Source organism: Megalobrama amblycephala, linkage group LG2, assembly GCF_018812025.1.
Source record: "Megalobrama amblycephala isolate DHTTF-2021 linkage group LG2, ASM1881202v1, whole genome shotgun sequence".
Classification (NCBI taxonomy): domain Eukaryota; kingdom Metazoa; phylum Chordata; class Actinopteri; order Cypriniformes; family Xenocyprididae; genus Megalobrama; species Megalobrama amblycephala.
In genome coordinates this window covers 48,076,116-48,088,190 of record NC_063045.1, presented here as the reverse complement: position 1 = coordinate 48,088,190, position 12,075 = coordinate 48,076,116, and the positions used below count along the sequence as shown (strand labels likewise).

General features: G+C 37.0%; 1 protein-coding gene and 1 long non-coding RNA gene across 5 annotated transcripts in view; one reads left to right on the top strand and one right to left on the bottom strand.

Moving 5' to 3' along the window:
* Positions 1 to 539, bottom strand: part of LOC125262775 — a 12,551-nt gene extending 12,012 nt beyond the window's left edge. For both annotated transcript variants that reach the window (XR_007183604.1, XR_007183603.1), the window contains exon 1: positions 232 to 539. This is a non-coding gene — a long non-coding RNA (uncharacterized LOC125262775). The remainder of the gene's footprint in view (positions 1 to 231) is intronic.
* The window catches only part of dclk1a (doublecortin-like kinase 1a), a 62,752-nt gene that overhangs the window by 31,139 nt on the left and 19,538 nt on the right, over positions 1 to 12,075 (top strand). For all 3 annotated transcript variants that reach the window (XM_048181585.1, XM_048181587.1, XM_048181590.1), the window contains exon 5: positions 550 to 657. In XM_048181585.1, the coding sequence (XP_048037542.1) occupies positions 550 to 657 (108 nt within the window). The remainder of the gene's footprint in view (positions 1 to 549; positions 658 to 12,075) is intronic.

The following is a 12,075-nucleotide window of genomic DNA, read 5'->3' as shown; positions in this document are numbered from 1 at the left end:
AGTAATTAAATACAGTATGTGTTGTACTAAGTTACTAAGTCAGCCTTTTTTAGCATGGTTGTTTTGAACACGTAAAACTGTGCTGCGTTACCCCATCATTTAATTAGACAAATAAAGTGACATGTATATGAGTAGTAATTTAGCATTAAACATTACGTTACTTGCGGCTAATTCATTAGAATGAAACAAAATAATGTGATCAAACGTAAGTTATAAAACTTTATTAATTACCTCATCCACCATGAACATGATTTGTTAGTCCCGTCGGATTGATTTCCATCGGCAGTGGAGGTGAAGATGTCACTCCATCACTCCATGCTCCTTCACAGCGTCAAGGAATATGCGACTTCTAGAGGCGAAACTTACATACTGCGCCTTTAATCACCCTAAAAGTTGACAGCACCATGTACTTAGCCTCATGTTGTTCCAGACCTTTCTTTCTTGCATGTTAACTCTTTAGCTGCCAAAGTATCAGCAAAGTAGAAGTATTTTCATTAGTTTCTCAGACTTTTGGACTTCGCTACCTAATATGATATTGTTCTGTGACAGAGTGCCGAGTGGTTAAATCATCGTCCTATGGGAAGATGGGGTCTTTAAACAGAAGCTCTCCCAGAAGTGTTGCCCTCTCCAGACGCAGCAAGTCTCCCTCTGGATCAGGTAATGATCACGTGTGCATGTATATGCGTGTTTTTGCAACAGCAAATGCTTCTCTGAATAGTTTCCCATGTGCATGTGAACTCCCTTCTCAAACATCCTCTCTCTGTTGATTGAACATTTGGTAAAAGAATATAATTAACTTCTCACATCAGATAATAAACAAACTAATAGGAAGTCATGCGTGTGTGACAGCTCTCCGTGCAATAAAGCACCCCTCTGTGTGTGCACCCCTGGAGCGGAGTGTGTTTGCTGGCTTCGAGGTAGAATTGCGTTCAGATATAGCTGTCTGATTCAGAAGGGCACATCCCGATGGAGAGGAGTCAAAGACGAGAGATATGAGATATTGAGGCATGGGGGAGGGAGGTAGATGGGGTGATGAGAGAGAGAGAGAGAAAAAAAGAGAGAGATGGAGGGGGGTAGTGTGACTCAGTTTTGCAGATCCACATCAACTGTTGTGCAATGAACACCGTTGTGTGTGATCTGAATTATAGGCACTATGCGGTTTGCTTTTGTTCCAGTTTGCACTGGTGATTACCATATTTAAATGCCATGTTACAATACATACTACTCCATATTCCGAAAAGATAATAGATTTAGCATCATGTTAGTGTTAAAAAACATGGTACTTTGGATTGAATGCAGAGTCTAAATTGTACTGCAAACCAGACTGTGCATCAACTACTTGCTTATTTATTAGATATTAGATATGCAGGTATTAACGAGTGTTTCTAGAACATTTTTGTCAGCTGTTTATGGATAAAACAGAAAACACATGCACTGCCTATTGATGCTTTTCTGTGTATCTGTGCACTAGTTTTCCAACAAACGCCGCCTTTGCATCTTCACCTCTATAAGATAGAGGCAGAGACTTCTAGAAGCTGCTGGTTGATATTTTTTTCCAGTAGCCAAGTCGTCTGTTATATGATTGGTTTAAATTGTACGAGTTGAATCTCTATGAGTAGAGGTTTGGCTCAGAGTTCTATCCGGTCGTCATGGAGATGCCGGCTAAGGGAGCTGTGCCTTGGAGACAATAGAGGTGCCCATATATGGGCGTCCCTTCCTGTTTGGCAGGCTTAGCGGAAGCAGGCTCAGAGAGTGCGGCTCATCACTTCTAGTCAGGCGGCTGTTTCTCAGCAGACACTCGCAGACGTGATAAAAGCATGGAATCGGTTTCGCTTCGAGTGCTTGGTGTGCCAGTCATCAGTTTTCACCATTCAGCCTGTTAATCCTTTAAGAAACCCCGGGGTGAGGGAAAATATGCCAGGTTGACACATGTTTGCAAAGGTTTCATTACCGGTCTGGTTTAAGGATAAATATACTGCAGTATGCAAAGTTTGATGATAGTTTTGAAATAAATTAAAAAGTCATAGACGTTATGCTGGTTATGTTGATTCTTTAGCTGCCAGGGTTTTCAATCAGAAGGTCCGTGGAGAGCATATATAAAAAATTAGAATTTTCTTTAATTGTAATGTAATTTCTAACTATTGTCTAACTAAGTGTTATATGTTAGTTAAAGGGATAGTTCACCCAAAAATGAAAATTCTGTCATCATTTACTCACCCACATGTCGTTCCAACCTGTAAGACTTTCGTTCATTTTCAAAACACAAATGAAGATATTTTTAATAAAATCGGAGAGATTTCGGTCCCTCCATAGACAGCTACACAACTACCACTTTAAAAAGTTCCAAAAGAGATCATGAAACTAATCCAAATGAATTGAGCTGTTTAGTCCAAATTTTGAGGGGTAATGGCCCAAACCAAGAAAAAGGGCAAAAACAACAACAACAACAACAACAACTTTTTTTGTGTACCAAATACAAATAATTATTTATAACATTAAAATTAAGTAAAATGGACATTACTGCAATAATACCCTCAAAATAAAGGTGGTGTGTGAAAAAAATCATATTGCTAAATCATGAAGTTAATCACAATCACATGGGCTATTATGATGTATTAACATCAATATTATTTTAAGTCCTAAACAGTGTCAGAAATGAGCTTTTCCATTATTTGCTATCTAATTATTATTTAAACATGATTTGTTTCAAAACAACCCCACTGAGTGTTGCTCGGAACGCGCATCTGTTCTGCTGTGTTTGTTTGGAATTATTTTTGTTGGTGAAAATTAAAATATACTGTATTGACAGTATTATGTCTAAAAACTTTATTATTGAACTGTTGTTGTATAAAATCAATATCACATTTGCAATCATGCTGGTAATCACAGCTCTCTTGCTCGTATGATATCTTGCTCCCATATCTTGAATTTTGAGGCATTTTTATTCATTTTGGTGGCAGTTTTGCCCCTACTGAAACAAGACTATATCATTTAAAGATTACTCCATTCATTTTGATGAAAATATGTCATATAATTGAAATGTGTAAATCTTAAAAACAAATATTTTTGAGTGTAAACAAACCTCAAATTGCAGAATAAACTGCTTAAATTTCCAGACTGTGTCATACTGTACTGTTTACTGTGTGTTTAAGCCCCGTTCATTCTACATCAATCCCAATAGCACTTCACTTCACTTCAGTATTTTGTGCTGCTTTATAAATATATTGCAAAAGATCATGTTGACAAATAGGTTTATAGTGCATTTTTTGTGCCGCAACGTTTTGTCTGCGGAGTTCTGTGTGAGCCGCGCAGCAAAAATCACTCTCGTCAGAGTGAAGACAAATCAAGTATTAATGAGACTTTTTTTCGATCTATCATTAGCAACCCATAATTAGAATAATATATTTATCGATATTTTTTCTTTCTTGCATAACCGTGGAAGGCAGAAATCTGCGAGCGAGAAATGGAAACCCCGGATTGGATCTGGAGCAGCAGTCATTATAGAATCCATTTAGCGTGGATTGAAATCCAGTCCGCTGAGTCCGCTCATATACTGAGGTGCATCTCTGCCCAAAGAGGGCAAAGGGGCAGTAGCTCGGGTCCCGTAGCCACCCCCGTCCTTGAAACCGAACCTGTTTGACGCACGAGAACAAACCTCACTTGTTTTTGCAGAAGCTGACATGTGCTGCGTAACACAAGAGAATGAACCTCATTGGTTCGTCAAGCAAGCATGTTTTGATGAATGTTTATTTGTGAATAAATACCTAAATTAAATTTGTTCAGCATATAAAGATATCAATCTCTTCAGAAAATCTGGACTAAACCACTCAATTCATATGGATTAGTTTTACGTTCTCTTCATGATCATTTTGAAGCGTCAAAGTGATTGTGAAGCTGTCTCTGGAGGGACAGAAATCACTCATGTTTTATTAAAAATATCTTAATTTGTGTTCCGAAGATGAACGAAAGTCTCTTACGGGTTTGGAACGACATGAGAGTGAGTAAATAATGACAGAATTTTCATTTTTGGATGAACTAACCCTTTAATGTTCTTACCCCTATATATCATATTTGATTTCAAATTTCTAAGGACTTTAAATTATCTCCATGATCAAAACTTTGCTGAAAAACCTGTTGTACACAAGCTTCCACACGCCTTCTGTCATCTGACTGATAGTTGAAACTTTTTAGCAAATAAAAGGCCTTTTAGTATAATTCTATAAATGTCAGATCGTGGTACACGTGACTTTTTGCTTTTAATTTTTTATAATGTAAATGCAAGAATAACTTTTATACTGTTAGTAATCATTTCAAGATGAACATTTACTGGACAAAAGCAACTTACTAGGTTTACTTGATTATCCATAGGCTTTTGTACATCTATTTGTGCTTATTGTCTCAGTATGAGCTCAATATTACAAATACTCCAAATGTTTTTTAGACTTTTTTTTTTTTTTTTTTTTTTAAGATTTTGTCTAAAGGTCCAATAGTTTTTCATTTAAAAAAAGATTTTTTTATTTCATATGTCAGGCTTTACAGGGTTAAAAAATTTAATTAAAAAATTAAAATTCTGTCACCATTTATATTACGTTACTTGCGGCTAATTCATTAGAATGAAACAAAATAATGTGATCAAACATAAGTTATAAAACTTTATTAATTACCTCATCCACCATGAACATGATTTGTTAGTCCCGTCAGATTGATTTCCGTCGGCAGTGGAGGTGAAGATGTCACTCCATCACTCACGCTCCTTCACAGCGTCAAGGAAATATCTGGTGAAATATCTGTCACCAGATATTTTGAAAATTGTTTTTTTTTTTTCAGTGGTATTTTGTTCATTGTATGAACAAAAACAATTTAAACTATTCAGAATATCTTCTTTTATGTTCCACAGAAAAGAAAAAAAAGTCACACAAGTTTATTTTATGTAATTATTTATTTATTTGAACAATTATTCATTATGTGTTTTTATGTAATGTTAAAGGTGCAGAATGTAATAATTTTGTCCGCTAGAGGTCGCTAGAGGCCTATTCAAAACAAAGGCGTGGCTTGATGACGCCAAGTTTGAGAGTGGAATCTTGGGACGTGTGGTCTCCACCTCAACGGACTGTGCAAAAGAATAGGGATAGGAGTCGGGAAGAAATCATGTTCATGGATGCGATTATTAACAATGCTGTAGTATGAAGCAGAGCAGGGCCGAGTGTTGTGGGAGCTGAACGAGGCCGCTGGAGCGATTGCGCAACTTACGCCTCAGCAGCAGCAGAACTTTTATTGTCACAGTCACCGGTGCCGCTTCAGCTTTTCTGGTCATGAGTATGAGGTAATGCAGCTCTGTTTATCATATTAGATACATTTGAGAATGTTGAAAATGATGTTATAACGTTACTCTGTGCGTTCACTCGGTGGCTGCTGTGAGACACTGTTGCACACTGCAGTAAGATAGATCGATTTTAGAATATTATATTAAATGCTGGATGGCTTGTGTTGATAAATGGCATGCAATTAATGTTAAAACATATTGTATGATGGAGAAAATGCTGTATTACTGTTACTAAAAATAAGGCTGCATCTGATTATGCTATTAGCTACTTGAAAAAATAGTGTTTTTCTCTGAGGCATGGTAAAGCATGGTACTCGCAAAAAAAAAAAAAATCAAGAAAATTAGATTTAAACAATAAGACTAAACGTGTTGAGCTATATAACAATAATTAGTTTTCTGTCTAAAAATATATCAAAACAGATGTTCCCTTGTCTATTAAAACGTGTAAATATTAAAGTGTCTTTGGTGTTTCCATGGTTTCTACAAAATAAAAACGGAAACCGAGGGTAACTGTGACGCAACTGACAGGCGACTCCTCACACGTCCCGGAGCCTTGGTTAAAAAATTGCAATTTTCTAACGATTTACAAATAGTTGGGAACATTTAGGATATTGTAAGTGCTCAAGTGAACAAAATATATAACACTGGCCTAGTGGTTTTTGGATATTTTACTGCAAAAATATTACATATTGCACCTTTAAGTTCTCAATGAAAATGATTATTAAGTGTTATTATTATTAACTCTGGGTTGGTGGTCTCTAGGTCTGTTAAGTTTATAGTTATTTTTTAGTTATTTAATGTAGTCTCCACCCACATCTAAAGCATACAAACACATGCCTTACATCGTCTTTATTTCTCGCTCACCTACTAGGAGTCCCACACTGGTGTGGGCAGGTGTATGCTTAGTGGAGGCGTCCTGTACTTTCTCAGCAAGACAAAACACTGGACAGACATGATTGCATTTGCAGTTTTGTAGCTGTTGTGTTGCTTTTTTTTTATTGCTACTTCTAGGTTCTAGTCAATGTCATTGCATTCACAGCTGCCGGAAAAACTGATGGTCAATTTATAGACTAAAAATCCCCTCACTGAAAGGATCAAACAGACTGGCTGATAGACAGACAGACATCTGCCTTTCAATCTGTCAGACAGCGTAGGTCAAATGTGAGATATTTCTTGGGATGATTCAGATTAGCGATTTCAAGAAAGGGTTAGCTGTGCTTACTTTAAGTGCTCTCTCTGAGAGAAGCTGCTCACTGTATGAGTGCTGTTTATATAATACACCCTGTCAAGCTAAGTATAGCACATTGATTTCTGTTTGAGAGTGGCCTGCACACCTTTAAACACACATGAACACACTTTACCTGATGAATTTCTATACAAATGGCCCCGATGTACTGTTTGTGTACAGTTACGAGAAGCCTTTTGTTTTTTAACACAACGAAAAACCGAAGCCCATGTCATCCTACGGATTATTCACAGTTTGAGCGGCGCGATCAAGTGTTGAGCATGACAACACATTTAGAGGTGCTTTAACAAAGGAGACACAGCAAGACAGACATAAACAGCCTCTCTCTGTCATATTTATCAACAGCTGTGTGGGATGGCGAAGATGGTTCATTACTGACTGTTCATCTCTTTCTGTGCCTGTCCTATTTACTAAAGGCATCCTTCCAATGGATTTCTGATCTATAATCTTTGGTCGTTCTCCTCACGAATTTCTGTTAAGCTTTCCTTTGAACTTGCACGGCGGAGCTCGGCCTCGTAGTCGACTGAATTTTTATCTGAGCAGTTTATCCAGAGAGTAAACTTTAATTAGAGCACCAGAGAGCAATCTTTAATCAGCTCGAAACACCGCTGGCTGACTGTCCTCAGGAAATGCAGAGCTGCTCCTGTCACTCCATTTCAGAGACCTTGTTATTATTCTTACTGTGTAATTCTGGCCAGTCGCTCAGCTTGTTACTGGCAAACCCACAAACAGCTCATTAATCCATTATCATGTGCCCTACTGCAGGACAACTGAACTATAACTTTTGTTAACGCACATTCTTTATTGTGTACGGTTCATTGGTGCATGTTATTCCATCTTTTTAATCAAAGTGTATTCAATTGTTCCACATTGGAAATGACTTTATTTCAACAGATGTTACCTACACTCTCAGTAAAGTCTGTAAAATAGGACTATGTACTAGGTTAATATGAAAATAATTTTATGTATTGATTTTTCTCAGGTGTTTTATGCTTGAATGAAATATATATAAACTTAACAGATAATGTTCTGGCAGAAAAGTACCAGTATCTTTTCCTATAGAATTTTTTCTTATAGTGTAGCCTGCAAAAGCTAGCGGTTAACATTTACATTTATGCATCTGGGCATTTTTTATTTTTTATCCAAAGTGACTTGCATATATATTGCATTCCATTTTATCAGTTCATGCATTCTCTGGGAATCAAACCCTTTACCTTGGTGTTGCCAGTGCCATGTATTATCTGTTTGAGCCAGATATGTTCACAAGTCCCTAAAGGCCAAGTCCAAATCAAGTCTCAAGTCTTTGTTCTATTCAAAACTGATTTCTTCTTCAAAGATGTATTACTTAAATCAGTGTTTCCCAGCCTTGTTCCTGGAGGCACACCAACAGTATACATTTTGGACATCTCCCTTATCTGACCCATTCATTTCAAGTCTTGGAGTCTCTTCTAATGAGCTGATGAGTTGACTCAGGTGTGTTTGATTAGAAAGAGTTAAAAAATGTGTAGTGTTAATGTGCCTCCAGGAACAGGGTTGAGAAACACTATCAAAAACTATTACTTTCAAATTTTTTATAAAAATATACCACTTGGAACTCAGGAACAGTCAACACGAGAAAAAAAAGTGCTGTGTTCTGTGTATTTTGAGCTATTTGAGTTGCAGTAGTTTGCTGTAGTTGTCAAGCAATGATGGGTAATGTAGTCTTCTAGTGAGCGCCGACGTTAACAAAAAACGTGTATAAACCATAGACTTTATAAAACAATGGACGTAGTGTCTCTGACGTCACCCGTAGGTTTCTGAAGCCCAAAGTGGGTGGAGCCGGCCGTTACCAATCAGGAGCGTCACTTTGGTCAGCCATGCTTGATGTTCTTAAATATGCTGTACAAATAAAACAACCTTGAACCTTGAATACATGTGCCCTCAGATCATCACACGCGTATAATAACGCTAGCTTGGCGTGTTTGCTGCAGCACATATTGATTGGGAATGAATGAAGATTGAATAGTAAAATGTAGTGTTTCATGCCGTCATGTGGGGTAGTAAATAGAGAATGTAATCGGTAATGCCGTACCAAAATGACTTGTTTTTCACAAGTCCAAGTCAAGTCTCCAGTCAGCTGTTCACGAGTCCAAGTCAAGTCGCAAGTCATTTTTCTGTGACTAAAGTGTTACTCAAGTCCAAGCCACAGACTCGAGTTTCCAGCTACAAGAACATTTTTCAGGCTGCTGTTGTAAGTAATAAGACAGATTTTCTAATTTCAGTAGATAGCATTCTAATCTAATGCTGGTTAATTTCAATGTCATAAAGTTTGTGGGATAACACCCACTTTTCCGACTCAATTCCCAATGAATAAAATAAAGTCCCACCCTATTTCCCCCCGTTTTACTCAGAATGTCCTTACGAAAGTAAAATGAGTTGTGAATGTTTTGACTTTATATGCAAGGTCAGAATGAATTGTCTATAGAGATGCACAATATATAAGGTATTGGCCAATATTAGCATTATTGTTTTTAAAGGTGTCGTAGAACGTCTTTTTAAAAGATGTAATATAAGTCTAAGGTGTCCCCTGAATGTGTCTGTGAAGTTTCAGCTCAAAATACCCCATAGATTTTTTTTTTATTAAATATGAGCCGATTTAGGCTGCGGCCCCTTTAAATGCTCACGCTCCCCGCCCACGGAGCTCGCGCTTGCCTTTAACAGCATAAACAAAGTTCACACAGCTAATATAACCCTCAAAATTGTTCTTTACAAAGTGTTCGTCATGCAGCATGTCTAATCGCGTAAGTACAGTGTTTATTTGGATGTTTACATTTGATTCTGAATGAGTTTGATGGTGCTCCGTGGCTAAAGCTAACATTACACACTGTTGGAGAGATTTATAAAGAATGAAGTTGTGTGTATAAATTATACAGACTGCAAGTGTTTAAAAAATGAAAATAACGACAGTCTTGTCTCCGTGAATACAGTAAGAAACGATGGTAACTTTAACCACATTTAACAGTACATTAGCAACATGCTAATGAAACATTTAGAAAGACAATTTACAAATATCACTAAAAATATCATGTAATCATGGATCATGTCAGTTAATATTGCTCCATCTGCCATTTTTCGCTGTTGTCCTTGCTTGCTTACCTAGTCTGATGATTCAGCTGTGCACATCCAGACGTCCTGCCCTTGTCTAATGCTTGAACATGAGCTGGCATATGCAAATATTGGGGGCGTACACCCCGACTGTTATGTAACAGTCGGTGTTATGTTCGTCGGAGGTCTTTTAAACAAATGAGATTTATATAAGAAGGAGGAAACAATGGTGTTTGAGACTCACTGTATGTCATTTCCATGTACTGAACTCTTGTTATTTAACTATGCCAAGATAAATTAAATTTTTAATTCTAGGGCACCTTTTAAATGATCCATCAGAAAACAGATAAGAAGCCCAGTTCCAACAAATTTCAAAATACTGTTAGGTTAGGTAGTTATCTTTTTTGTATATTCTAATGTTGTTATTATACTAATCATGCCAATTATTGGAGTCTACAATGGGAATGCTATTTAAAAAGAAAAAGTCTAAACAGATGCATAATATTGACTGTAACATAAAAAGAATTATCAGCTCTCCGTCTGCATCTCACTTTGTCTGCAATAAAAACGTATGAAAAGTCATGTTTGTTTGCATGTTAGTGGAATACATTTTTTTCGTAGCCCTTATTGCACAGAGACTGATATTACTTGTATCCTGGTCAACTCTGTCTATCTTCTCTCTGAAAGCCTGTTGTGCATATCACATAGATGCACCATAAATAGAAATTTCATTAAAAATGATATCCACTGTGAGACAGATGCGCTTTCGTGAATGTACTCAGAGCAGAGCGCCCCAGAAGACAGACAGAACAACTATCTGGATGCTTCATATACTTTAATAATGCAGTAGTGTGTTTATATATAGTGTATTACATAATTTGTGTATAAACATATAATATGTTCGTTCTTATGCCTTGTAAATTATATTTCCACTATCATTTCTCTCTCTCTTTTTTTTGAACATCTCATATTTGCTATTGATTTATAAAGCCACTTTTTTTGTAATGTCTATTCAGTGATTTACTCATCTGCACCAGTAATGTAATGTCTTTTGAACTGTCCTTCAGGCTTTTCTATGCTCATGTTTGTGTGATGAATTTAATAAAAACATGTAATCAATTAAAATCCCTGCAAACATAATCATCTCTTCTGTGACTGATCATAAGTCATTCATATTCAGAGGTTATTTCTGTTCAGCTGTAGTGGGAGTGTTAGATCAGGACAGGGGTATGTCAGGGGAGGACGCTGTGCCTCTTTTACAGTCCCTTTTGAATCATATCCTCGTTTTGAATTATGGACAAAGGGTCAGATGCAAACAGCGGACCAAACTGCACCTGGTGTGAAAAAGAGAGAAGTAAACAGCAGAGAGAGAGAGAGAGAGAGAGAGAGAGAGAGAGAGAGGAGGAGAGATGAGAGAGGTCACATCACTGGATCCATCCTCCCACAGCTGAGCATGTTACACAAGAGCAAACTCAGAGTCATTTTTCTCTTTTCACTATCTAAATTTATATTTGTATTATAAACTATGCTGAACTCATATCCCATACAGTACATAAAATATGGCCATTCTCCCAGCAGTCTCCTGCAATGCTGTAACATCCTCTATAGATGCAGTCATTTATGTTTGTGTATTTATGGGGGAGTGCTGGAAGGGGGGAATAGATTCGACTTCAGCAGGTTGGGTTATGAACGGGATATTTGATCACTTTCAGTCATGAAAATGGATGTACATTTGAGCTGTCAAACTTTACGCTCATAACGAAAACATTGTGATAATATGAGGAATATTTTTCAGAATCAGTTATTCTTAAACTGATACTTTGCGCCCAACCCAATCCAGTTTTGAATATAACTTGCTTTAGACGTACTTTGATCTCCCAAAAAAGGGTTTAAGGATATTTGGATACCCTCGTCTCAGGGGGTAGGACAGCTTGTTGCCATTTCTGACTGGGAACTTTGAGAACGTGTTGGAGAACTAACCCCAAAATAAAACAGTGATGAGTCTGTCTGTGAAGCATCACTTGCATCAAATTAATGAAGCACCACAGATTGTGCTAATGACTGTACTTCTTCCCCCCAGTCTGACACACACACACACACACACTAATTTTACATATTAGCGAAGACATAGATGAGGTGGTTTTTATATTGAGATGAAAATTTGGCCTTTATACAAGCCTCTTGATATTCAAAACAAAATATGATTGGATGATTTTGAGCCTTTTAAATATCTTCACGTTTTTTTTTTTTTTTTTTTTTATAAATTTCACTATATTTATTAGGAAAAAATCCAAGATTGTAACCTCACAAGTATAGCAAAATCTGTAAACACACTCACCACATGCATTTCAAAGAGAATTTGGTGAACTCAAAAACTCTTCAGTTCAGTGTGTTTGTTTTTGGCAGGAAGCCATTTAGAATT